Raw genomic sequence first — 27801 nt, 5'->3', positions numbered from 1 at the left:
TGGAGTGTTTATAATTATTTTTATGATGCAGAATGTGCATTTCTTACACGCTGAATGACTCACTCCAAAGACTTTTGCAAACACAGTATTTTCTTCCTTTCTTCCAGGATGGAAACTATCTTCTAAAAGGTGGCCACACAAACAGCAGTTTCATGAGAGTCACAAGAGACGCGCTGTTTCCACAAAGCGCTGCAGAGCTGAGAATCAGCAGCCAAAGAGAGAAATATTATTGCTGTTCGGTGAGATGTGTTTCTGCTCTTTCATAGATTCATTTCTTTTTATTGCATCGAGTGTTTCTCGATGTTAGAGGTCTAATTTGGAGTCTCTTGATTTCTTTTTTTTTAAATGAAAGAAGTCTGCGTTTTATAAAGTTGCTTTCAGTTACCTTAACAAACAAGAAGCACAACAAAAACACATATACAAAATTGGAAGATAAAACCAGCAATCTTCAGAAAATACAGCAAGGTGGAAATTTACGATGAAAAGAGCAAAACTATCATGAAAAAATGAAGGCTGATTGATGGATAAGCAATCTTTCCCATCTCTCTTCATTGTCTCCCCAGAGCAGTGCAGGATTCTGAGCTGGCAGGTTAAAGGGCTTCATGTTCTCTTGTTCAGCCCGCTGTAAACCTCTCTGTTCCCAGTGCGGATCGGCTATGAGAGAAGAGAGAGAAAGAGAGGAGGAGGGAGAGAAGGAGTGAGAGAGAGAGGAGGAGAGGAGTGAGAGAAAAAGAGAGCGGAGGAGAAGGGGGAGAGGAGTGAGAGAGAGGAGGAGAGGAGTGAGAGAGAAAGAGAGCGGAGGAGAAGGGGAGAGGAGTGAGAGAGAGGAGGAGAGAAGGAGTGAGAGAGGAGGAGAGGAGTGAGAGAGAAAGAGAGCGGAGGAGAAGGGGGAGAGGAGTGAGAGAGAGGAGGAGAGAAGGAGTGAGAGAGAGAGGAAGAGGAGTGAGAGAGAAAGAGAGCGGAGGAGAAGGGGGAGAGGAGTGAGAGAGAGGAGGAGAGAAGGAGTGAGAGAGAAAGAGAGAGAGGAGGAGGAGGAGGAAGAGGAGCGAGAAAGAGGATGAGTGAAGGAGTGAGAGAATGAGAGAGAAGGAGGGAGAGAAAGATTGAGAGGGGGAGGAGAGGAGTGAGAGAGAGGAGGAGTGAGAGAAGGAGTGAGAGAAAGAGAGAGCAAGGAGGTGGAAGAGGAGAGAGAGAGAGGAGGAGAGAAGGAGTGAGAGAGAATGAGAGAGAGAGGAGGAGGAGGGAGAGGAGTGAGACAGAGGAGAGGAGGGAGAAAGTGAAAGAGAGGAGGAGGGAGATAAGGAGTGAGAGAAAGAGACAGGAGGAGGAAGAGGAGTGAGAAAGAGAGAAGGAGGGAGAAAAGGAGTGAGAGAGAGGAGGAGGGAGAGGAGTGAAAGAGAGGAGAGAAGGAGAGAGAGAGAAGGAGAGAGAGGAAGAGGGAGAGGGAGAGAAAATAGTTTACACTTTGGAGTAAAAAATAATAATAAAAAAAAAATAAAACTGCCTGACTGACAGAGTCAAGAATCGAGTCTCTCTTATACTGAACCCTTTAAGGAGTGAAGAGAGCACCATGTTGCACATTAGATATTTCTCAAACACCTTACAAATAGTCAGCTTAAGTTCACTTTTTGCTTTAGAGGAAATTTTACACTAAACACACATTTGCTCAGGTTATACGAATAGAAATGGATTTTTCAAGCATTAAAACAGACAGAGGAGAAGCAGCGAGGGTCTGCAGCCAGGCATGAGGAGGCTCTCCTGCTGCTGTCCCTCCCCGTCCACTTGCACAGCCTCCACACTGGAAATGCAAAGCGCTGTGCGACGGGGTAAAGCTCCCTCTCCTACCTCGTAGTCCGGGCTGGGGACTGGGGGAGCGCGATTCTGACGGCCGGGGCGTGCTGCTAGGAAAAAAAAGATAAAAAAAATGAATAAATAAAATCAGCAGGTCTAGAAATGTTTGTGCGCAAGATATTGAACCAATTTCATGCTTATTAAAAAAAACACAAAATCTCTCTCTCTCTCTCTCTCTCTCTCTCTCTCTTCATTTCTAGCAGGATGTTTTTCCACAAAGCACCAAAAAAGTTACCAGAGAGGTCATGAATAAGAACTAAGATGTTCTGTTTCAGCGTTCTGTGCGCAGTCTGAAAACGTTTCTTCCTTTCAATAATGATATGCTTTGAGTACTCTGATATAAAGTGTACACTGCTCTATGAGCACACACACAGTACTGGGGCAGACAGGAATGAACACGTCTCTCCCTCACCTGGTGCCATGGCAGTTGCCCCCTTGCGGTTCTGAGCCCAGTAGTACACCAGTATAGCCACACCCACAGTCACCAGCAGGTCTGCAAAGATGATTCCAATCACCTGCACCACTTCCACCTCCACACAGCCTTCACACACTGAAACGAGAGGGGCCACAGGCACAGGTCAGCTGAGCACTGCAGAGACACATTGTAAGACATTGTAACAGAGCACAGGACAGCTGAGCATTGCAGAGACACATTGTAACAGAGCACAGGACAGCTGAGCATTGCAGAGACACATTGTAACACATTGTAACAGAGCACAGGACAGCTGAGCATTGCAGAGACACATTGTAACACATTGTAACAGAGCACAGGACAGCTGAGCATTGCAGAGACACATTGTAACACATTGTAACAGAGCGCAGGACAGCTGAGCATTGCAGAGACACATTGTAACAGCACAGGACAGCTGAGCATTGCAGAGACACATTGTAACACATTGTAACAGAGCACAGGACAGCTGAGCATTGCAGAGACACATTGTAACACATTGTAACAGAGCACAGGTCAGCTGAGCATTGCAGAGACACATTGTAACACATTGTAACAGAGCACAGGACAGCTGAGCATTGCAGAGACACATTGTAACACATTGTAACAGAGCACAGGACAGCTGAGCATTGCAGAGACACATTGTAACACATTGTAACAGAGCACAGGACAGCTGAGCATTGCAGAGACACATTGTAACACATTGTAACAGAGCACAGGACAGCTGAGCATTGCAGAGACACATTGTAACACATTGTAACAGAGCACAGGACAGCTGAGCATTGCAGAGACACATTGTAACACATTGTAACAGAGCACAGGACAGCTGAGCATTGCAGAGACACATTGTAACACATTGTAACAGAGCACAGGACAGCTGAGCATTGCAGAGACACATTGTAACACATTGTAACAGAGCACAGGACAGCTGAGCATTGCAGAGACACATTGTAACACATTGTAACAGAGCACAGGACAGCTGAGCATTGCAGAGATACATTGTAACATATTGTAACAGAGCACAGGACAGCTGAGCATTGCAGAGACACATTGTAACACATTGTAACAGAGCACAGGACAGCTGAGCATTGCAGAGACACATTGTAACACATTGTAACAGAGCACAGGACAGCTGAGCATTGCAGAGACACATTGTAACACATTGTAACAGAGCACAGGACAGCTGAGCATTGCAGAGACACATTGTAACACATTGTAACAGAGCACAGGACAGCTGAGCATTGCAGAGACACATTGTAACACATTGTAACAGAGCACAGGACAGCTGAGCATTGCAGAGACACATTGTAACACATTGTAACAGAGCACAGGACAGCTGAGCATTGCAGAGACACATTGTAACACATTGTAACAGAGCACAGGACAGCTGAGCATTGCAGAGATACATTGTAACACATTGTAACAGAGCACAGGACAGCTGAGCATTGCAGAGACACATTGTAACACATTGTAACAGAGCACAGGACAGCTGAGCATTGCAGAGACACATTGTAACACATTGTAACAGAGCACAGGACAGCTGAGCATTGCAGAGACACATTGTAACACATTGTAACAGAGCACAGGACAGCTGAGCATTGCAGAGACACATTGTAACACATTGTAACAGAGCACAGGACAGCTGAGCATTGCAGAGACACATTGTAACAGTAACAGAGCACAGGACAGCTGAGCATTGCAGAGACACATTGTAACACATTGTAACAGAGCACAGGACAGCTGAGCATTGCAGAGACACATTGTAACACATTGTAACAGAGCACAGGACAGCTGAGCATTGCAGAGACACATTGTAACACATTGTAACAGAGCACAGGACAGCTGAGCATTGCAGAGACACATTGTAACACATTGTAACAGAGCACAGGACAGCTGAGCATTGCAGAGACACATTGTAACACATTGTAACAGAGCACAGGACAGCTGAGCATTGCAGAGACACATTGTAACACATTGTAACAGAGCACAGGACAGCTGAGCATTGCAGAGACACATTGTAACACATTGTAACAGAGCACAGGACAGCTGAGCATTGCAGAGACACATTGTAACACATTGTAACAGAGCACAGGACAGCTGAGCATTGCAGAGACACATTGTAACACATTGTAACAGAGCACAGCACAGCTGAGCATTGCAGAGACACATTGTTGTAACAGAGCACAGGACAGCTGAGCATTGCAGAGACACATTGTAACACATTGTAACAGAGCACAGGACAGCTGAGCATTGCAGAGACACATTGTAACACATTGTAACAGAGCACAGGACAGCTGAGCATTGCAGAGACATTGTAACATATTGTATTGTAACACATTGTAACAGAGCACAGGACAGCTGAGCATTGCAGAGACACATTGTAACATTGTAACAGAGCACAGGACAGCTGAGCATTGCAGAGACACATTGTAACATAACAGAGCACAGGACAGCTGAGCATTGCAGAGACACATTGTAACACATTGTAACAGAGCACAGGACAGCTGAGCATTGCAGAGACACATTGTAACACATTGTAACAGAGCACAGGACAGCTGAGCATTGCAGAGACACATTGTAACAGAGCACAGGACAGCTGAGCATTGCAGAGACACATTGTAACAGTAACAGAGCACAGGACAGCTGAGCATTGCAGAGACACATTGTAACAGAGCACAGGACAGCTGAGCATTGCAGAGACACATTGTAACACATTGTAACAGAGCACAGGACAGCTGAGCATTGCAGAGACACATTGTAACACATTGTAACAGAGCACAGGACAGCTGAGCATTGCAGAGACACATTGTAACAGAGCACAGGACAGCTGAGCATTGCAGAGACACATTGTAACACATTGTAACAGAGCACAGGACAGCTGAGCATTGCAGAGACACATTGTAACACATTGTAACAGAGCACAGTTCTCACGTAGAGAGAGAGAAAAAAACACACAAATATTTACCAGGTGTACCAACATTGTAACAGAGCACAGCACAGCTGAGCACTGCAGAGACACATTGAAACACATTGTAACAGAGCACAAAACGCTTCGAAATGTGTACTTTCAGATTTAAAGACAACATGCCAATGAAATCTGGAAATAAATGCTTCAGTCTTGAAATCTTTTTTTGTTTTGTTTAATTTTTTTTTTACACTTGGCGAGTAAACATTTAGCGAACGGACAAATCCGGAATAATACGACCTGTCATCTTTGTCGTTTGCAATAAAATCTGAAAAAAATAAAATAAAGTGAATCTGGAAAAAGAAATCTTGTTTTTGCAAAATATTTATTTTTGCCGGGTAAATCTGAAGCTAACGTGCAAATGAGCGATTAATTGACAAAACACTGTTTCTGTATGTGAAATACACAGCTTGAAAAAGACAATCCGCCTACATCATTCTCGCCCGCAAAACACAAGGAAAAGCCGGTGAATAGCCCATCCTGCTCCCCGGCTTGCCACCTCTGTGCATGCCTGTATGAAATGCTTATACGGACGGGGGCTCGTTTGCATGTTAGCTTCAGATTCATCTGGCAAAATAAATATTTATTTTGAAAATATATATATTTTTTTTTCCAGCTTTATTTATTTATTTTTTTTCAGATTTCATTGGCATGTTGTCTTAGAAACAAAATTCTAGAACTTGAAGCTACTGCACTAACAAGTAACTATGATGTGATAGGTGTTACAGAAACTTGGTTGTCTGAGAGCGATGGGGACGAATATAATATTTGTGGGTATACACTGTATAGGAAAGACAGGCAGGACAGAAGAGGAGGAGGGGTAGCGCTATACATAAGAAACAGTCTTGAAGCCCAGGGGTTAAACCTGGACAAAGAAAATAAAGCCGAATCAATATGAGTCAGAATAACGGACAAAAATTCAAAAGGCATAATAATAGGAGCATGCTATAGACCGCCAGATTCAGACGGTGAGCACAATAATCTGTTATACAATGACATTAGAAATGCGTGTAGCAAAGGAGAAGCCATACTAATGGGGGATTTCAAATTCCCCCATATAAAATGGGAAAACCCGGTGGGTAGCGCGAAGGATGAAATAGAAATGGTGGAAATGACAAATGACTGCTTCCTAACACAATTTGTCAAGGCACCGACTAGAGGGGAGGCATGCCTTGATTTAGATAGAATAACTAAAACAGAGGTCAGAGAACCACTAGCAAACTCAGACCACAACATGGTCTCATTTGAAGTGTTTTTTAAAACCCCAAAAGTAATGACTAAAGCTAAGGTTTACAATTTTAGAAAAGCAAACTATGAAGGTATGAAACAGAGACTAACAGAAGTAGATTGGAGTAAAATAGAGAAAACACCCACAGAAGAAGGATGGTTGTTCTTCAAAAATGTAATACTAGAGGCGCAAAACAATTACATCCCTAAAGTAGACAAATCTAAATGTAAAACTAAATTGCCAAAATGGTTTAATAGATCAATTAAAAAAAATATTCAGCGAAAAAAGGCACTTTACAGAGCATTAAAAAAGGACCAAAAAGAAAGTACGCAGAAAGAGTACACAGAACTGCAAACGCAAGTCAAAAAGGAAGTTAGAAAGGCCAAGAGAGAAATAGAAATGAACATTGCTAAGGGAGCTAAAACCAATTCCAAAATGTTTTTCCAATATTACAACAGCAAGAGAACATTCAAAGAGGAGATTAAATGTTTAAGAGATACAAATGGCAAAATCGTAGTTTTACAAAGGAAGATACTGACAACATGCCCCACATGTCATCCAGTTCCTATCCAGTTTTAAATAACTTTAGCATAACTGAGGCAGAAGTGTTAAAGGGACTAGGAGCTCTTAAAATAAACAAACCCCCTGGGCCGGATGAGATCCTCCCAATAGTACTCAAAGAAATGAAAGAAGTTATTTACAAACCGCTAACCAAGATCATGCAGCAGTCTCTTGACACAGGGGTGGTACCGACAGACTGGAAAATTGCAAACGTAATACCGATCCACAAAAAGGGAAACAAAACTGAACCAGGTAACTACAGACCAGTAAGCCTGACTTCCATTATATGCAAACTTATGGAAACTATAATAAGATCCAAAATGGAAAATTACCTATATGGTAACAGGGTCCTGGGAGACAGTCAACATGGTTTTAGGAAAGGGAGATCGTGCCTAACTAACTTGCTTGATTTTTGTGAGGATGCAACATCGATAATGGATAATTGCAAAGCATATGACATGGTTTATTTAGATTTCCAGAAAGCTTTTGACAAAGTCCCGCACAAAAGATTAATTCTCAAACTGAACGCAGATGGGATTCAAGGAAACACATATACATGGTGTAGGGAGTGGTTAACATGTAGAAAACAGAAAGTAGTGATTAGAGGAAAAACCTCAGAATGGAGTGTGGTAACCAGCGGTGTACCACAGGGATCAGTATTAGGTCCTCTGCTATTCCTAATCTACATTAATGATTTAGATTCTGGTATAGTAAGCAAACTTGTTAAATTTGCAGACGACACAAAAGTAGGAGGAGTGGCAAACACTGTTGCAGCAGCAAAGGTCATTCAAAATGATCTAGACAAGATTCAGAACTGGGCAGATACATGGCAAATGACATTTAATAGAGAATAGTGTAAGGTACTGCACGCAGGAAATAAAAATGTACATTATAAATATCATATGGGAGATATTGAAATTGGAGAAGGAATCTATGAAAAAGACCTAGGAGTTTTTGTTGACTCAGAAATGTCTTCATCTAGACAATGTGGGAAAGCTATAAAAAAGGCTAACAAGATGCTCGGATACATTGTGAAAAGTGTTGAATTTAAATCAAGGGAAGTAATGTTAAAACTGTACAATGCACTAGTAAGACCTCATCTTGAATATTGTGTTCAGTTCTGGTCACCTCGCTATAAAAAAAGATATTGCTGCTCTAGAAAGAGTGCAAAGAAGAGCGACCAGAATTATTCCGGGCTTAAAAGGCATGTCATATGCAGACAGGCTAAAAGAATTGAATCTGTTCAGTCTTGAACAAAGAAGACTACGTGGCGACCTAATTCAAGCATTCAAAATTCTAAAAGGTATTGACAGTGTCGACCCAAGGGACTTTTTCAGCCTGAAAAAAGAAACAAGGACCAGGGGTCACAAATGGAGTTTAGAAAAAGGGGCATTCAGAACAGAAAATAGGAGACACTTTTTTACACAGAGAATTGTGAGGGTCTGGAATCAACTCCCCAGTAATGTTGTTGAAGCTGACACCCTGGGATCCTTCAAGAAGCTGCTTGATGAGATTCTGGGATCAATAAGCTACTAACAACCAAACGAGCAAGATGGGCCGAATGGCCTCCTCTGGTCTGTAATCTTTCTTATGTTCTTTAAACGCTGAGTTTGCGATATGCATTTTCAATATGTACACATTATACCTGAAAGTACACATTATATCTGAAAGTACACATTTCAAAACTTTGAATTATGTTTTTTGTTTTTTGTTAACATTTATGCATTGAGCTAAATCTGTGTGGGGGGAGACTACGTGATTGAACAAATACGAGGGAAACCACCACTTATATTTGTGGGTGTTTTTTCACTCTGGCTCCCGTGTTACTGGGAGGTGACTTTTATAACTGCGCCTTTATAATAGATACTTCAATAAGAATACACATTTTATGTGACGTCTTTTCCATCTGATTCAACACTTCAGATCAAACACGTATATGATTGTTGGTGTGTTGCTGCTTTGCTGTGTTGTTGTGTTGCGGCTTTGCTGTGTTGCTATGCTACCGTATTGCCGTGTTGCTGTATTGCCGTGTTGCCGTGTTGCTGTATTGCCGTTTTGCTATGCTGCCGTATTGCCGTGTTGCTGTATTACCGTGTTGCTGTGTTGCTGTATTGCCGTGTTGCTGTGTTGCTGTGTTGCCGTGTTGCCGTGTTGCTGTGTTGCTGTGTTGCCGTGTTGCCGTGTTGCCGTGTTGCTGTATTGCCGTGTTGCCGTGTTGCTGTATTGCCATGTTGCCGTATTGCCGTGTTGCTGTGTTGCTATGCTGCCGTATTGCCCGTGTTTGCCGTGCTGTGTTGCTGTGTTGCTGTGTTGCTGTGTTGCGTGTTGCTGTGTTGCCGTGTTGCTGTGTTGCCGTGTTGCTGTGTTGCCGTGTTGCTGTGTTGCTGTGTTGCCGTGTTGCCGTGTTGCCGTGTTGCTGTATTGCCGTGTTGCTGTGTTGCCGTGTTGCTGTATTGCCGTGTTGCCGTGTTGCTGTGTTGCCGTGTTGCCGTGTTGCCGTGTTGCTGTGTTGCTGTGTTGCTGTGTTGCCGTGTTGCTGTGTTGCCGTGTTGCTGTGTTGCTGTGTTGCTGTGTTGCCGTGTTGCCGTGTTGCTGTGTTGCCGTGTTGCCGTGTTGCCGTGTTGCTGTGTTGCCGTGTTGCCGTGTTGCTGTGTTGCCGTGTTGCCGTGTTGCTGTGTTGCCGTGTTGCCGTGTTGCCGTGTTGCCGTGTTGCTGTGTTGCTGTGTTGCTGTGTTGCCGTGTTGCTGTGTTGCCGTGTTGCTGTGTTGCCGTATTGCCGTATTGCTGTGTTGCTATATTGCCGTGTTGCCGTGTTGCTGTGTTGCCGTGTTGCCGTGTTGCTGTGTTGCCGTGTTGCCGTGTTGCCGTGTTGCCGTGTTGCCGTGTTGCTGTGTTGCCGTGTTGCCGTGTTGCCGTGTTGCCGTGTTGCCGTGTTGCCATGTTGCCGTGTTGCTGTGTTGCCGTGTTGCTGTGTTGCCGTGTTGCCGTGTTGCCGTGTTGCTGTGTTGCTGTGTTGCCGTGTTGCCGTGTTGCCGTGTTGCCGTGTTGCTGTGTTGCTGCCGTATTGCCGTGTTGCTGTGTTGCCGTGTTGCCGTATTGCCGTGTTGCCGTGCCGTGTTGCCGTGTTGCCGTGTTGCTGTGTTGCCGTGTTGCCGTGTTGCTGTGTTGCCGTGTTGCCGTGTTGCTGTGTTGCTGTTTGCCGTGTTGCCGTATTGCCGTGTTGCTGTGTTGCTGTGTTGCCGTGTTGCCGTGTTGCCGTGTTGCCGTGTTGCTGTGTTGTGTGCTATGCTGCCGTATTGCTATTGTGTTGCCGTGTTGCCGTGTTGCCGTGTTGCCGTGTGTTGCCGTGTTGCTGTGTTGCTGTGTTGCTGTGTTGCTGTGTGTTGCTGTGTTGCTGTGTTGCTGTGTTGCTGTGTTGCTGTGTTGCTGTGTTGCTGTGTTGCTGTGTTGCTGTGTTGCTGTGTTGCCGTGTTGCCGTGTTGCCGTGTTGCCGTGTTGCCGTGTTGCCGTGTTGCCGTGTTGCTGTGTTGCCGTGTTGCCGTGTTGCCATGTTGCCGTGTTGCCGTATTGCCGTGTTGCCGTGTTGCCGTATTGCCGTGTTGCCGTGTTGCCGTGTTGCCGTATTGCCGTATTGCTTGCCGTGTTGCCGTGTTGCTGTATTGCCGTGTTGCCATGTTGCCGTGTTGCCGTGTTGCTGTGTTGCCGTGTTGCTGTATTGCCGTGTTGCCGTGTTGCCGTGTGCTGCTTGTGTTGCCGTGCCGTGCTGTGTTGCTGTGCTGCCGTGTTGCCGTGTTGCCGTGTTGCTGTGTTGCTGTTGCCGTGTTGCCGTGTTGCCGTGCCGTGTGTGTTGCTGTGTTGCCGTGTTGCCGTGTTGCCATGTTGCCGTGTTGCCGTGTTGCTTGCTGTGTTGCCGTGCCGTGTGTTGCCGTTGCCGTGTTGCCGTGTTGCTGTGTTGCTGTGCCGTGTTGCCGTGTTGCTGTGTTGCCGTGTTGCCGTGTTGCCGTGTTGCTGTGTTGCCGTGTTGCCGTGTTGCCATGTTGCCGTGTTGCTGTGTTGCCGTGTTGCCGTATTGCCGTGTGTTGTGTTGCCGTGTTGCCGTGTTGCCGTGTTGCTGTGCTGCCGTGTTTGCCATGTTGCCGTGTTGCCGTGTTGCCGTGTTGCCGTGTTGCTGTATTGCCGTGTTGCTGTGCTGCCGTGCCGTGTTGCTGTGTTGCCGTGTTGCCGTGTTGCTGTGTTGCCATGCTGCCGTATTGCCGTGTTGCCGTGTTGCCATGTTGCCGTGTTTGCCGTGTTGCTGTATTGCCGTGTTGCTGTGTTGCCGTGTTGCCGTGTTGCCGTGTTGCCGTGTTGCTGTGTTGCCGTGTTGCCGTGTTGCCGTGTTGCCGTGTTGCTGTGTTGCTGTGTTGCTGTGTTGCTGTGTTGCTGTGTTGCTGTGTTGCCGTGTTGCCCGTGTTGCCGTGTTGCCGTGTTGCTGTGTTGCTATGCTGCCGTGTTGCTGTGTTGCTGTGTTGCTGTGTTGCCGTGTTGCCGTGTTGCTGTGTTGCCGTGTTGCCGTGTTGCCGTGTTGCTGTGTTGCCGTGTTGCCGTGTTGCTGTGTTGCCGTGTTGCTGTGTTGCCGTGTTGCTGTGTTGCCGTGTTGCCGTGTTGCCGTGTTGCCGTGTTGCCGTATTGCCGTGTTGCCGTGTTGCCATGTTGCCGTGTTGCCGTGTTGCCGTGTTGCTGTGTTGCTGTGTTGCCGTGTTGCCGTGTTGCCGTGTTGCCGTATTGCTGTGTTGCTGTGTTGCCGTGTTGCTGTGTTGCTGTGTTGCCGTGTTGCCGTGTTGCCGTGTTGCCGTGTTGCCGTGTTGCTGTGTTGCTGTGTTGCCGTGTTGCCGTGTTGCCGTGTTGCCGTGTTGCCGTGTTGCTGTGTTGCCGTGTTGCCGTGTTGCCGTGTTGCCGTGTTGCCGTGTTGCTGTGTTGCTGTGTTGCCATGTTGCCGTATTGCCGTGTTGCCGTGTGTTTGCCGTGTTGCTGTGTTGCTGTGTGCTTGCCGTGTTGCCGTGTTGCCGTGTTGCCGTGTGTTGCCGTGTTGCCGTGTTGCCGTGTGCTGTGTTGCTGTGTTGCTGTGTTGCTGTGTTGCCGTGTTGCCGTGTTGCTATGCTGCCGTGTTGCTGTGTTGCTGTGTTGCTGTGTTGCTGTGTTGCCATGTTGCTGTGTTGCTGTGTTGCTGTGTTGCCTGTTGCTGTGTTGCCGTGTTGCTGTGTTGCCGTGTTGCCGTGTTGCTGTGTTGCTATGCTGCCGTATTGCCGTGTTGCTGTGTTGCCGTGTTGCTGTGTTGCTGTGTTGCTGTGTTGCCGTGTTGCTGTGTTGCCGTGTTGCCGTGTTGCTGTGTTGCCGTTGCTTGTTGCTGTGTTGCCGTGTTGCTGTGTTGCTGTGTTGCTGTGTTGCTGTGTTGCCGTGTTGCTGTGTTGCTGTGTTGCCGTGTTGCCGTGTTGCTGTGTTGCTGTGTTGCCGTGTTGCCGTGTTGCCGTATTGCCGTGTTGCCGTGTTGCCGTGTTGCCGTGTTGCCGTGTTGCCGTGTTGCCGTGTTGCCGTGTTGCCGTGTTGCCGTGTTGCCATGTTGCCGTGCTGTGTTGCCTGCCGTATTGCCGTGTTGCTGTGTTGCCGTATTGCCGTGTTGCCGTGTTGCCGTGTTGCCGTGTTGCCGTGTTGCCGTGTTGCTGTGTTGCCGTGTTGCCGTTGCTGTGTTGCCGTATTGCTGCTGTGTTGCTGTGTTGCTATGTTGCTGTGTTGCTGTGTTGCCGTGTTGCTGTGTTGCCGTGTTGCTGTTGCCGTATTGCCGTGTTGCTGTGTTGCCGTGTTGCTGTGTTGCCGTGTTGCTGTGTTGCTGTATTGCCGTGTTGCCGTGTTGCCGTGTTGCCGTGTTGCTGTGTTGCCGTGTTGCCGTGTTGCTATGCTGCCGTGTTGCTGTGTTGCCGTATTGCCGTGTTGCTTGTGTTGCCGTGTTGCCGTGTTGCTGTGTTGCCGTGTTGCCGTGTTGCCGTGTTGCCGTGTTGCCGTGTTGCCGTATTGCCGTGTTGCTATGCTGCCGTGTTGCCGTGTTGCTGTGCCGTTGCTGTGTTGCTGTGTTGCTGTGTTGCCGTGTTGCCGTGTTGCTGTGTTGCCGTGTTGCCGTGTGTTGCTGTGTTGCTGTGTTGCTGTGTTGCTGTGTTGCTGTGTTGCTGTGTTGCTGTGTTGCCGTGTTGCCGTGTTGCCGTGTTGCTGTGTTGCCGTGTTGCTGTGTTGCTGTGTTGCCGTGTTGCTGTGTTGCGTGTTGCTGTGTTGCTGTGTTGCCGTGTTGCCGTGTTGCTGTGTTGCCGTGTTGCCGTGTTGCTGTGTTGCTGTGTTGCCGTGTTGCCGTGTTGCTGTGTTGCTGTGTTGCTGTGTTGCTGTGTTGCCGTGTTGCCGTGTTGCTGTGTTGCCGTGTTGCCGTGTTGCTGTGCCGTGTTGCCGTGTTGCCGTGTTGCTGTGTTGCCGTGTTGCCGTGTTGCTGTGTTGCTGTGTTGCTGTGTTGCCGTGTTGCCGTGTTGCCGTGTTGCCGTGTTGCTGTGTTGCTGTGTTGCTGTGTTGCCGTGTTGCTGTGTTGCTGTGTTGCCGTGTTGCTGTGTTGCTGTGTTGCCGTGTTGCCGTGTTGCTGTGTTGCCGTGTTGCTGTGTTGCCGTGTTGCTGTGTTGCCGTGTTGCTGTGTTGCTGTGTTGCCGTGTTGCTGTGTTGCTGTGTTGCTGTGTTGCTGTGTTGCTGTGTTGCCGTGTTGCTGTGTTGCTGTGTTGCCGTGTTGCTGTGTTGCTGTGTTGCCGTGTTGCCGTGTTGCCGTGTTGCTGTGTTGCTGTGTTGCTGTGTTGCCGTGTTGCCGTGTTGCTATGCTGCCGTGTTGCTGTGTTGCCGTGTTGCTATGCGCCTGTTGCACAAACGGCACAACGCACAACGGTTGCATAACGGCACAACGGCAACACAACGACATGTTGCCGTATTGCTGTGTTGCTGTGCACGTGTTGCTACGACCACAACGCATACACGGCACAACCGATTGCCGTGTGTTGCAACGCTGTGTTGCACAACGATTGCCGTACAACGACTGTAACGCCACAACGACACAAACGGCATACGACACAAACGGCATAACGCTGCACGTGCACAACGTGTTGCCGTGTGGCACAAACGCTGTGTTGCGGTGTTGCTGGCACAACGGCACAACGGCACAACGGGCACAACGTACAAAATGGTGCAACGGCACAAACGACACAACGACACACAACGACACAACGATGCCGGAAACGGTGTTGCAACGCGTTTGCGTAACGCCACAAACGGTATGCCCGTGTTGCTGTGTTGCTGTGTTGCTGTGTTGCTGTGTTGCTGTGTTGCTGTGTTGCCGTGTTGCTGTGTTGCCGTGTTGCTGTGTTGCTGTGTTGCCGTGTTGCTGTGTTGCTGTGTTGCTGTGTTGCTGTGTTGCTGTGTTGCTGTGTTGCTGTGTTGCTGTGTTGCTGTGTTGCTGTGTTGCCGTGTTGCTGTGTTGCCGTTGCTGTGTTGCTGTGTTGCTGTGTTGCCGTGTTGCTGTGTTGCTGTGTTGCTGTGTTGCTGTGTTGCTGTGTTGCTGTGTTGCTGTGTTGCTGTGTTGCTGTGTTGCTGTGTTGCTGTGTTGCTGTGTTGCTGTGTTGCTGTGTTGCTGTGTTGCTGCCGTGTTGCCGTGTTGCTGTGTTGCTGTGTTGCTGTGTTGCTGTGTTGCTGTGTTGCTGTGTTGCTGTGTTGCTGTGTTGCTGTGTTGCTGTGTTGCTGTGTTGCTGTGTTGCTGTGTTGCTGTGTTGCTGTGTTGCCGTGTTGCCGTGTTGCTGTGTTGCCGTGTTGCCGTGTTGCTGTGTTGCCGTGTTGCTGTGTTGCCGTGTTGCCGTGTTGCTGTGTTGCCGTGTTGCCGTGTTGCCGTGTTGCTGTGTTGCTGTGTTGCCGTGTTGCCGTGTTGCTGTGTTGCTGTGTTGCCGTGTTGCTGTGTTGCTGTGTTGCCGTGTTGCCGTGTTGCCGTGTTGCTGTGTTGCTGTGTTGCTGTGTTGCTGTGTTGCTGTGTTGCTGTGTTGCTGTGTTGCTGTGTTGCTGTGTTGCTGTGTTGCTGTGTTGCCGTGTTGCTGTGTTGCTGTGTTGCTGTGTTGCTGTGTTGCTGTGTTGCTGTGTTGCTGTGTTGCTATGTTGCTGTGTTGCCGTGTTGCTGTGTTGCTGTGTTGCTGTGTTGCTGTGTTGCTGTGTTGCTGTGTTGCTGTGTTGCTGTGTTGCTGTGTTGCTGTGTTGCTGTGTTGCTGTGTTGCTGTGTTGCCATGTGTTGCTGTGTTGCTGTGTTGCTGTGTTGCTGTGTTGCTGTGTTGCTGTGTTGCTGTGTTGCTGTGTTGCTGTGTTGCTGTGTTGCTGTGTTGCTGTGTTGCTGTGTTGCTGTGTTGCTGTGTTGCTGTGTTGCTGTGTTGCTGTGTTGCCGTGTTGCTGTGTTGCCGTGTTGCTGTGTTGCTGTGTTGCCGTGTTGCTATGCTGCCGTGTTGCTGTGTTGCTGTGTTGCTGTGTTGCTGTGTTGCTGTGTTGCTGTGTTGCTGTGTTGCCGTGTTGCTGTGTTGCTGTGTTGCTGTGTTGCTGTGTTGCTGTGTTGCTGTGTTGCCGTGTTGCTGTGTTGCTGTGTTGCTGTGTTGCTGTGTTGCTGTGTTGCTGTGTTGCTGTGTTGCTGTGTTGCTGTGTTGCTGTGTTGCTGTGTTGCTGTGTTGCTGTGTTGCCGTGTTGCCGTGTTGCTGTGTTGCTGTGTTGCTGTGTTGCTGTGTTGCTGTGTTGCCGTGTTGCTGTGTTGCTGTGTTGCTGTGTTGCCGTGTGTGTTGCTGTGTTGCTGTGTTGCTGTGTTGCTGTGTTGCTGTGTTGCCGTGTTGCTGTTTGCTGTGTTGCCGTGTTGCTGTGTTGCTGTGTTGCTGTGTTGCCGTGTTGCTGTGTTGCTGCTGCTGTGTTGCGTGTTGCTGTGTTGCTGTGTTGCTGTGTTGCTGTGTTGCTGTGTTGCTGTGTTGCTGTGTTGCTGTGTTGCTGTGTTGCTGTGTTGCTGTGTTGCTGTGTTGCTGTGTTGCTGTGCTTGCCCGTGTTGCTGTGTTGCTGTGTTGCTGTGTTGCTGTGTTGCTGTGTTGCTGTGTTGCTGTGTTGCTGTGTTGCTGTGTTGCTGTGTTGCTGTGTTGCTGTGTTGCTGTGTTGCTGTGTTGCTGTGTTGCTGTGTTGCTGTGTTGCTGTGTTGCTGTGTTGCTGTGTTGCCGTGTTGCTGTGTTGCTGTGTTGCTGTGTTGCTGTGTTGCTGTGTTGCTATGCTGCCGTGTTGCTGTGTTGCTGTGTTGCTGTGTTGCCGTGTTGCTGTGTTGCTGTGTTGCTGTGTTGCTGTGTTGCTGTGTTGCTGTGTTGCCGTGTTGCTGTGTTGCTGTGTTGCTGTGTTGCTGTGTTGCTGTGTTGCTGTGTTGCTGTGTTGCCGTGTTGCTGTGTTGCCGTGTTGCTATGCTGCCGTGTTGCCGTGTTGCTGTGTTGCTGTGTTGCTGTGTTGCTGTGTTGCTGTGTTGCTGTGTTGCTGTGTTGCTGTGTTGCTGTGTTGCTGTGTTGCTGTGTTGCTGTGTTGCTGTGTTGCTGTGTTGCTGTGTTGCTGTGTTGCTGTGTTGCTGTGTTGCCGTGTTGCCGTGTTGCTGTGTTGCTGTGTTGCTGTGTTGCTGTGTTGCTGTGTTGCTTGTGTTGCTGTGTTGCTGTGTTGCTGTGTTGCTGTGTTGCTGTGTTGCTGTGTTGCTGTGTTGCTGTGTTGCCGTGTTGCTGTGTTGCTGTGTTGCTGTGTTGCTGTGTTGCTGCCGTGTTGCTGTGTTGCTGTGTTGCTGTGTTGCCGTGTTGCTGTGTTGCTGTGTTGCCGTGTTGCTGTGTTGCTGTGTTGCCGTGTTGCTGTGTTGCTGTGTTGCTGTGTTGCTGTGTTGCTGTGTTGCTGTGTTGCTGTGTTGCTGTGTTGCTGTGTTGCTGTGTTGCTGTGTTGCTGTGTTGCCGTGTTGCTGTGTTGCTGTGTTGCTGTGTTGCGGTGTTGCTGTGTTGCTGTGTTGCTGTGTTGCTGTGTTGCTGTGTTGCTGTGTTGCTGTGTTGCCGTGTTGCTGTGTTGCTATGCTGCCGTGTTGCCGTGTTGCTGTGTTGCTATGCTGCCGTGTTGTGTTGCTGTGTTGCTGTGTTGCTGTGTTGCTGTGTTGCTGTGTTGCTGTGTTGCTGTGTTGCTGTGTTGCTGTGTTGCTGTGTTGCTGTGTTGCTGTGTTGCTGTGTTGCTATGCTGCCGTGTTGCTGTGTTGCTGTGTTGCTGTGTTGCTGTGTTGCTGTGTTGCTGTGTTGCTGTGTTGCTGTGTTGCTGTGTTGCCGTGTTGCTGTGTTGCTGTGTTGCTGTGTTGCTGTGTTGCTGTGTTGCTGTGTTGCTGTGTTGCTGTGTTGCTGTGTTGCTGTGTTGCTGTGTTGCTGTGTTGCTGTGTTGCTGTGTTGCTGTGTTGCTGTGTTGCTGTGTTGCTGTGTTGCTGTGTTGCTGTGTTGCTGTGTTGCTGTGTTGCTGTGTTGCTGTGTTGCTGTGTTGCTGTGTTGCCGTGTTGCTGTGTTGCTGTGTTGCTGTGTTGCTGTGTTGCTGTATTGCTGCCGTGTTGCTGTGTGTGTGCTGTGTTGCTGTGTTGCTGTGTTGCTGTGTTGCTGTGTTGCTGTGTTGCTGTGTTGCTGTGTTGCTGTGTTGCCGTGTTGCTGTTGCTTGCTGTGTGCTGTGTTGCCGTGTTGCTGTGTTGCTGTGTTGCTGTGTTGCTGTGTTGCTGTGTTGCTGTGTTGCTGTGTTGCTGTGTTGCTGTGTTGCTGTGTTGCTGTGTTGCTGTGTTGCTGTGTTGCCGTGTTGCTGTGTTGCTGTGTTGCTGTGTTGCTGTGTTGCTGTGTTGCTGTGTTGCTGTGTTGCTGTGTTGCTGTGTTGCTGTGTTGCTGTGTTGCTGTGTTGCTGTGTTGCTGTGCTTGCTGTGTTGCTGTGTTGCTGTGTTGCTATGCTGCCGTGTTGCTGTGTTGCTGTGTTGCTGTGCTGCTGTGTTGCTGTGTTGCTGTGTTGCTGTGTTGCTGTGTTGCTGTGTTGCTGTGTTGCCGTGTTGCTGTGTTGCTGTGTTGCTGTGTTGCTGTGTTGCTGTGTTGCTGTGTTGCCGTGTTGCCGTGTTGCTGTGTTGCTGTGTTGCTGTGTTGCCGTGTTGCTGTGTTGCCGTGTTGCTGTGTTGCCGTGTTGCTGTGTTGCTGTGTTGCCGTGTTGCTGTGTTGCTGTGTTGCTGTGTTGCTGTGTTGCTGTGTTGCTGTGTTGCCGTGTTGCGGTGTTGCCGTGTTGCTGTGTTGCCGTGTTGCTGTGTTGCCGTGTTGCTATGTTGCCGTGTTGCTGTGTTGCCGTGTTGCTGTGTTGCCGTGTTGCTGTGTTGCCGTGTTGCTGTTGCTGTGCCGTGTTGCTATGCTGCCGTGTTGCTATGCTGCCGTGTTGCTGTGTTGCCGTGTTGCTGTGTTGCTGTGTTGCCGTGTTGCTGTGTTGCTGTGTTGCCGTGTTGCCGTGTTGCCGTGTTGCTGTGTTGCTGTGTTGCCGTATTGCTGCCGTGTTGCTGTGTTGCCGTGTTGCTGTGTTGCCGTGTTGCTGTGTTGCCGTGTTGCCGTGTTGCTGTGTTGCCGTGTTGCTGTGTTGCTGTGTTGCTGTGTTGCTGTCTTGCTGTGTTGCTGTGTTGCTGTGTTGCTGTGTTGCTGTGCAATGCTGTGTTGCTCCGTTGCTCATGTTGCCGTGTTGCTGTGTTGCCGTGTTGCTCGTGTTGCTGTGCCACCCTGCTGTGTTGCACTTGCTATGCTGCCGTGTTGCTGTGTACCAGATAAGCAGTAACCAAAAGCTGGGATGCTCCTATTGCACAGCGGCCTAATGTTCCTGGTCTTACCGAGTTTAGTAAGACAAACATGGGCGCAATGCAGGACCCCAGTGTCGGGAGAGTGTGTGTGCTGGGGGTAGCTTGCTGTCCATGTTGCAAGTGTTGCTGTGTTGCTGTGTTGCCGTGTTGCTGTGTTGCTGTGTTGCTGTGTTGCCGTGTTGCCGTGTTGCAGCATCAACAACATGGCTTGGTGTTTGCACGTGTTGCTCTCTGTGTGAAGAAGAGCTCACCCTGTTGCCTTATTGCCGTGTTGCCGTGTTGCCTTATTGCCGTGTTGCTGTGTTGCTCTGTTGTTGTGTTGTTGTGTTGATTTCAATGAAATTGGTAGATTAAGCTATAAAATGAAGCTTTTACATCCCCAGCGAAATTGCACAAAAGTATCAGGAACCTTGTCAAAAAAAAAAAAAAAAAAAAACTCACCCTTCGCTTTGACGTAAAAACTATACTGCTTTCCTTTAAAGATGCAGTGATATAAGCCGTCCTTTGTTTTGTCGTATGTTTTAAAAGTTAGCCTATTCTCTTCTTCTATGCCTCCTTTTTTGTCTTTCCATGTAATGTCCCCTTCTTCAGTGTATGTAAATGGGCATGTGAGAGTGACCTCGGTGCCAGACACATAGACAGACCCTAAACAAGAGAAGATGATTAGACGCGATCCTTTTCCAAAAACAGAACCAAACCAATACCAGATATATCGCAAATTCTCTTCAGCACTCCCCCAAGGGGCTTAGTTTCCAAGCGGTTACACGAACACGCTTCCCCTCTCCTTTCAAAAACGAGGAGCTCCTTAAACAGAGGAGCGCTTTGCGATATGATAGCGTGCATGTTAGCAATGAAGGAGCCAGTGCACCCTCTCTTTAAACACATGCGGGGAAGCAGCTACAGCTAATGGCGCTTCGGCCACCTGGATATAAGACGTGCTCAGAGAGATAGCTTTATTTTTCAAGGCTGCTTTGGGGTATGTGTGGTATTCTCCTATTCTCATTTGCGAAACAGCTGCATGCAACTTTTCAACAGTCATGAAAAAACCCTTATATTGAGCTCGCTACTGCATAATTCACATTCACATTGATCAAATGTCTCGCTTTCGCGTTGGAAGGCTCCAGGCTTCATGCTTCAAGAAGTACCTAGATATCTCTTCACCGCCCGTCTTTGGGGCGTTTTGTATTGTAACAAAAGTGTGATTTTCTGCTGATTAAACAGAGGTCCTACACGATTTAATGTGCGTTTAATTTGAGGTGCAAATCCCTTCAACGCCATTGTGAATGGGTCTATACGCAGACTCGCCAGAATGATGCTTGTTCTACAGAAGAGAATCACAATATTGTTCAGAAACTCGTTCAAATTGCTCAATTGTGCATCACTGTAAGCTCATTATTGATGATTTTGTTAATTAACAATTTCTATGCAGGAATAAATACGTTCTTCAATGATATATCTGCATTTACAAATACACTTTGCTAAAACATATACCGCTGAAGGTCTGAAATGCAATCCGTTTCTTTATAATTTTGGACATTTACCTCCTTGTTTGGTAAATGTTGACATTTACCGGTAAAACCTAAGATTGACCAGATTCAGACTTTTATCATAACATATATAATACAAAAGATATTATTTTCTCCAGCAGAGCCCGTTGGTGGAATTACACAGCGTTATAAATAACATAATACACTGCCTGCTATCTACTGTACTCTGAATAATTACCTTGTTCAGTGCCCTCGTCCTGTCCTGTAATAATAAAACAAACAAATCAGCAAATACAGAAATAAAACACAAATACACCACTAAATAAATAGATTATGAACTAAACAAATAGATTAAGAACTAACTCAATAAACAGCACACTGTTAGACCGAGGAGAAATAAACTCTGCCGCTCTCAACATGCTGAGCGTGAATTCCAGAACTGACACAGATAACCAAGGACAGGTGGGTTGGTTTTGTATTTATTAGAAAATAAATGTACTTATTAGTTCAAATGCATTCCTTGTCTTTTTCTGGTTTTACCGAGTTTAATAAGACAAACCTCAGCTCTGTCACCTGTACACTGTGGCTAATCAAGATTGTGGTAAACCTCGGAATGGGCGCAGTGCAGCACCCCAGTGTCGGGAGAGTGTGTGTGCTGGGGGTAGCTTGCTGTCCATTATGGAATTTCATGCTGAGGGCGCTGTAGACAGACCCGAGGAAAGCGTGCAGAGAAACGCAGAAGGAATGCCACAGGAAGCCGGGGACCTGCTGTGAAGCAGGTGTGACTGTTTGCCCTCGTTCTTTTTTCTGAGAACAATGAATCCATCATAGCGGTGAAACCAGCAAAAAACGAAACAGCCACGATGCCACTGCCTGCAACCAGGCTGCGCCGGGTTCGTTCCACAACGTTCATGGGTTTTTTTTTTTTTTTTCAAGAAGGTTTACGAAGGAGAGGAGGTGATTTGGTCCATCGATGTGATTGTCACTTAAAGGATCCCAGTGATTCAGCATCAACAACATGGCTTGGTGACCCATTCCACGCCCTCGCTGCTCTCTGTGTGAAGAAGAGGCTCACCCTCTGCCCTAAGTCTACCGCTACTTAAAATGGAGCCAAACTTTGCCCTGGTCCTGTGTGTTAGTTAAGGGATGTGCAAGGGTTCGTTTTGATTTCTTCATTTTTCAGTCAGTATAAGACTAAAACTATTTAGTTAGTTATCTTCTGCAAAGTAAGAGTCTAAATATTAGTGAAAAAAAAAATGTAGCTGACGGAAATATGGATTTTTTTAACTAGCCGAAATTTGATTTGAATTCCAGACACGCCTGAACATGACTAACTAAACCCACCTGTCAAACTCAAACCTGTTTATAAATACAAAAACACAAACCTATTTATAAATACAGAAACACAAACCTATTTATAAATACAGAAACACAAACCTATTTATAAATACAAAAACACAAACCTATTTATAAATACAAAAACACAAACCTATTTATAAATACAGAAACACAAAACTATTTATAAATAGAAAAACACAAAACTTTCCAAGCTTACCTGAACACACAGCAATGAACAGAGCCAACAGCAGAGAAGTTGCTTTCTTCAGTCTGAGTTTCATGAAGCTGTGTGTTATTCTCCTATCCTCATTTGTGAAACAGCTACATGTAACTTTACACCGTCAACGTTCATGAAAAACCCCTTATATTGAGCTCGCTACTGCATAATTCACATTGACGCATGTGTCTGTACTGCGTGCAAACTGATCAACCAAATACTCAAAAAGATAGGAGTGCATATATATGACAGGAAGGGTTTGAGGCTGTAATAGGTTTAAGCAAAGCGGTAAATGTCAGAAATAATCATGATAACGCTTTTCTTCAGACATTTACCGGTAAATCTCAAGAATAACCAAATGCCTTTGTCTGACGATCAAATGTCTCGCTTTCGCGTTGGAAGGCTTCAGGAGTCGCGTGTAACTCCATGTGCCACAAGTCTACCATGCTTCAAGAAGTACCTAGATATCTCTTCACCGCCCGTCTTTGGGGCGTTTTGTATTGTAACAAAAGTGTGATTTTCTGCTGATTAAACAGAGGTCCTACACGATTTAATGTGCGTTTAATTTGAGGTGCAAATCCCTTCAACGCCATTGTGAATGGGTCTATACGCAGACTCGCCAGAATGATGCTTGTTCTACAGAAGAGAATCACAATATTGTTCAGAAACTCGTTCAAATTGCTCAATTGTGCATCACTGTAAGCTCATTATTGATGATTTTGTTAATTAACAATTTCTATGCAGGAATAAATACGTTCTTCAATGATATATCTGCATTTACAAATACACTTTGTAAAACATATACCGCTGAAGGTCTGAAATGCAATCCGTTTCTTTATAATTTTGGACATTTACCTCCTTATTTGGTAAATGTTGACATTTACCGGTAAAACTTAAGATTGACCAGATTCAGACTTTTATCATAACATATATAATACAAAAGATATTATTTTCTCCAGCAGAGCCCGTTGGTGGAATTACACAGCGTTATAAATAACATAATACACTGCCTGCTATCTACTGTACTCTGAATAATTACCTTGTTCAGTGCCGTCTTCCTGTCCTGTAATAATAAAACAAACAAATCAGCAAATACAGAAATAAAACACAAATACACCACTAAATAAATAGATTATGAACTAAACAAATAGATTAAGAACTAACTCAATAAACAGCACACTGTTAGACCGAGGAGAAATAAACTCTGCCGCTCTCAACATGCTGAGCGTGAATTCCAGAACTGACACAGATAACCAAGGACAGGTGGGTTGGTTTTGTATTTATTAGAAAATAAATGAATTGTTTGCCCGCTGGTTCGTTCTGCAGGGCCGCGCCGCTGGCATTAAGCTTGCCCTTCATAATGCCCACTCGGAGTAGAATGCCGACACCCAGCTTTGTCACAGCTGCTGCTGGTCCTTTTTGATATCAAGCTGGTGTAAGGAGAGCGACACAGTAGTTCAAATGCATTCCTTGTCTTTTAAACAGGGGAGCGCCATGCTTTCAATTGAATGACCAATTCAAGTTGTACTTATGCTGAACAACGCCTCACAGTAACAAGAAGTTAGAAATGATTTGAAAGGTATTGCGATTCTTTGGCTCAGCTGTTTGTTTGTTTTCTGCCATCATTAAAATAAACTAACTTAGGAGCCACTGCACGCATGTGTTTGAGTTTGGAAATATTAAACCTTTTTATTGTATTAACTTTTAGGAAACAAAACTATTTCTGGACTGGACTAGTCTCCAAAAATAAATAAATAAATAAAGCTGAACACAATTATTAGATCGCTTACGCGCGTAAAAGATGAAATAAGCGAGCTCCACTGTGGAGTATAACGGGTTTTTTTCACCCCTCCGTTTCCTATTATACAGAAGCACGGTGCAAACCAGAGAGATTTGCAATGCACACGCGGCAGCCTCCGAAGTCTCATGTTGAATTTCATGTTGTAAAGCGTTGCGTGCTCGCATGGGCACACCCTGACAGGCTCACACTTGATGCTGCTTATTAACTGTGTACCAGATAAGCAGTAACCAAAAGCAGGGATAGAAGGCTCCTATTGCACAGCGGCCTAATCCATTCCTGGTCTTACCGAGTTTAGTAAGACAAACATGGGCGCAATGCAGGACCCCAGTGTCGGGAGAGTGTGTGTGCTGGGGGTAGCTTGCTGTCCATTTTTTACAAGCGTAAGAAGGTTTACGAAGGAGAGGAGGTGATTTGGTCCATCGATGTGATTGTCACTTAAAGGATCCCAGTGATTCAGCATCAACAACATGGCTTGGTGACCCATTCCACGCCCTCGCTGCTCTCTGTGTGAAGAAGAGGCTCACCCTCTGCCCTAAGTCTACCGCTACTTAAAATGGAGCCAAACTTTGCCCTGGTCCTGTGTGTTAGTTAAGGGATGTGCAAGGGTTCGTTTTGATTTCTTCATTTTTCAGTATAAGACTAAAACTATTTAGTTGGTTATCATCTGCAAAGAGTCTAAATATTAGTGAAAAAAAAAATGTAGCTGACGGAAATATGGATTTTTTTAACTAGCCGAAATTTGATTTGAATTCCAGACACGCCTGAACATGACTAACTAAACCCACCTGTCAAACTCAAACCTGTTTATAAATACAAAAACACAAACCTATTTATAAATACAGAAACACAAACCTATTTATAAATACAGAAACACAAACCTATTTATAAATACAAAAACACAAACCTATTTATAAATACAAAAACACAAAACTATTTATAAATACAAAAACACAAAACTATTTATAAATACAAAAACACAAAACTTTCCAAGCTTACCTGAACACACAGCAATGAACAAAGCCAACAGCAGAGAAGTTGCTTTCTTCATTCTGAGTTTCATGAAGCTTCGTGTTGCTGCCAGCCGGCCTCTCCTTCAGTGGCTTCAAGGGGAGTTAACGGGTCACGTCCTACGGATTAACAGAACCGGGTCAGAACCAGCAGGCGCGGGTGAAGCTGGTATCAGAAGCGGTGTGGGGTCACCAGCAGGCTCTCAGCAGGCTCTGTGCTCTCTGTCTCTTTAGTTTGTCGTTTCGTTTCTGAGCAGGAAACAGAGGTGGTTGGAGAACACGTCTCTCTCACAGCAGCGGCAGCCACAAGATCTGCAATGCGATTGTCAGGCATAGCTGGGGCTGCATGAGACTACCCAGATTACAATAAGACACCAGCATCTCTAGCTAGAACACTGCCTGCCTCCCAGCACATCAGAAGATCTAACAAGCAGAGCTACTATGATTATAAAATATCACAGGAAGACAACAAGAAGAAATAAAATTAGCACAGCTACCCACCCACTTACGCACAGCCATGGCAATGCTTTTCAATAACCTTTACCATACCTTGCTATAATGTACAATGCTTGCCTGTACTTTAGCAAGCTTTCATTATGCTTTATTACACCTTTGCTATGCTTTTACTATTGTAGACTTTTATAAGTGAGACACATTGTGAAATCAATCAATTTATAATAGAAAAAAAAATAGTGCAGCCTTATGTAGCACACACTTTTGCGTACTGTATACGGCCTGACTGATTAATGGCATGCCTGGCCCACCCCTCGGAGACGTCCGGTCAGCGCTATCTGCTGGCCCACGCTGGTACTGCACCCTCCCACATGCTTACTCTAGATGCATCTCCAGAGTGATTTCCTCCCAACTTTATTATTACTTTCAACATACAGCGTGAACGAGGGATGCTGTGACAAGCTGACAGTGCAGTACAAGATGGGTAAGGATTTACTGCCATCTCGTGGCAAGGGTGAGCAAATTCATACAGCCATTATAAAGGAGTGCCCGGCCTCACTGACACAAACCACAGCAATGTGTAATAAAGCACAGAGAAAGAATGGTAAAGCACAGTGAAAGAATGGTAAAGCACAGAGAAAGAATGGTAAAGCACAGTGAAAGAATGGTAAAGCACAGTGAAAGAATGGTAAAGCACAGAGAAAGAATGGTAAAGCACAGTGAAAGAATGGTAAAGCACAGAGAAAGAATGGTAAAGCACAGAGAAAGAATGGTAAAGCACAGTGAAAGAATGGTAAAGCACAGTGAAAGAATGGTAAAGCACAGAGAAAGAATGGTAAAGCACAGAGAAAGAATGGTAAAGCACAGAGAAAGAATGGTAAAGCACAGTGAAAGAATGGTAAAGCACAGTGAAAGAATGGTAAAGCACAGTGAAAGAATGGTAAAGCACAGTGAAAGAATGGTAAAGCACAGTGAAAGAATGGTAAAGCACAGTGAAGAAATGGTAAAGCACAGTGAAAGAATGGTAAAGCACAGAGCAGTTTGGTAAAGCACAGGGAAGAATTGTCAAGCACAGAGAGGTCTGGTAAAGCATAGGGAAGCATTGTAAAGCAATAGAGCAGTTTGGTAAAGCATAGGGAAGTAAGAAAACTGGGAAATGAGCCTGTGAAATGTACTTTTAAAAGGGCTGCTCCATTAAAAACTTGCAAAACAAAAGTGAAGGGCAACACTCAGGGCTGCCAGAGCCAGGACAAATTACAGAAAGGAAGGAAGGAGGCAAAGGCTGTCTAATTTACATATTTAATTAAAAGAGAAAAAGAGGACAAACCCAGTCACTGAGAAACAGAAACATAAAGCAGCATGAAATCCACTCTTTGTGTCTGAGCAGTGTATGTGTGTGAGGGGGTAATGCGTTCGTCAGAGTGTGTGTGTGTGTGTGTGTGAGGGGGTAATGCGTTCGTCAGAGTGAGTGTGTGTGTGTGTGTGTGAGGGGGTAATGCGTTCGTCAGAGTGTGTGTGTGTGTGTGTGAGGGGGTAATGCGTTCGTGTACCTTAGGTGAGGAAACACACACTCCACCACACCACACTCCCCATTTACGGTAAGCAGTCTCACACACACACACACACACTCCCCCATTACGCAAGGAGTCGTCATCCTTCACCCACACACACACACCTCCCCATTCGCAAAGGAGTCTCCACACACCACACACACTCCCCCATTACGCAAGGAGTAGTGTGTGTGTGTGTGTGTGTGAGGGGGTAATGCGTTCCTCAGAGTGTGTGTGTGTGTGTGAGGGGGTAATGCGTTCCTCAGAGTGTGTGTGTGTGTGTGGGGGGTAATGCGTTCACACACACACACACACACACTCCCCATTACGCAAGGGAGTCTCACACACACACACACACTCCCCCCATTACGCAAGGAGTCGCACACACACACACACACGACCACACCCCATTACGCAAAGGAGTCTCCTGTGTGTGTGTGTGTGTGTGTGAGGGGGTAATGCGTTCCTCAGAGGAGTGTGTGTGTGTGAGGGGGTAATGCGTTCCTCAGAGTGTGTGTGTGTGTGTGTGAGGGGGTAATGCGTTCCTCAGAGGAGTGTGTGTGTGTGTGTGTGAGGGGGTAATGCGTTCCTCAGAGGAGTGTGTGTGTGTGTGTAGGGGGTAATTCTCGCAAGGAGGGAACACCTGACACACACACACACTCCCCATTACGCAAGGAGTCTCCTTCACACAAGCACACACAGACACTACCCCCATTACGCAAGCAGGTAATGCGTTCCTCAGAGGAGTGTGTGTGTGTGGTGAGGGGGTAATGCGTGTCAGAGTGTGTGTGTGTGTGTGGGGGTTAATGCGTAATGCGTTCTCTCAGAGGCCACATTACCGTGGAGTGTCACACACAGGGGGGAGTAATGCGCAAGGAGTCAGAGTGTGTGTGTGTGTGTGAGGGGGTAATGCGTTCCTCCTCAGAGGACAAGTGTCTGGTGTGTCAACCTCCCCATTACGCAAAGGAGTCTCCTCAC

At 46.7% G+C, this 27801-nt stretch overlaps 1 protein-coding gene across 7 annotated transcripts; it reads right to left on the bottom strand.

Moving 5' to 3' along the window:
• LOC121303934 (T-cell surface glycoprotein CD3 epsilon chain-like) lies at nt 1–25241 on the bottom strand. 7 transcript variants are annotated; one of them, XM_041234830.1, is made up of 7 exons: nt 24810–25231; nt 23052–23075; nt 20696–20719; nt 19412–19615; nt 2264–2401; nt 1846–1898; nt 1–654 (listed from the first exon to the last, which is right to left on the bottom strand). In XM_041234830.1, exons 1-7 carry the CDS (start codon nt 24871–24873, stop codon nt 601–603), a joined length of 561 nt encoding a protein of 186 aa, XP_041090764.1. In that variant the 5' UTR covers nt 24874–25231; the 3' UTR covers nt 1–600. The 7 variants fall into 7 exon arrangements, with proteins under 7 accessions (XP_041090764.1, XP_041090762.1, XP_041090768.1 ...); XM_041234828.1 differs by having other exon boundaries at nt 1846–1901; nt 24810–25230; XM_041234834.1 differs by lacking the exon at nt 19412–19615 and having other exon boundaries at nt 1846–1901; nt 24810–25240.
• Between the last annotated feature and the right edge of the window lie 2560 nt (nt 25242–27801).

Source organism: Polyodon spathula, chromosome 36, assembly GCF_017654505.1.
Source record: "Polyodon spathula isolate WHYD16114869_AA chromosome 36, ASM1765450v1, whole genome shotgun sequence".
NCBI classification, from domain to species: Eukaryota; Metazoa; Chordata; class Actinopteri; order Acipenseriformes; family Polyodontidae; genus Polyodon; species Polyodon spathula.
The sequence above is the reverse complement of the archived record's forward strand: the minus strand, read 5'-3'. Positions and strand labels throughout refer to the sequence as shown.

Bases quoted from the DNA above. Each gene is read 5' to 3' on its own strand.
- LOC121303934 (XM_041234828.1), bottom strand. From the start codon at position 24,873: ATGAAACTCAGAATGAAGAAAGCAACTTCTCTGCTGTTGGCTTTGTTC. The intron at 20,720-23,051 runs GTAATTATTCAG...TTATTATTACAG, and splicing joins GGAAGACGGCACTGAACAAG to GACAGGACGAGGGCACTGAA. The intron at 1,902-2,263 runs GTGAGGGAGAGA...TTTTTTTCCTAG, and splicing joins GGCAACTGCCATGGCACCAG to CAGCACGCCCCGGCCGTCAG.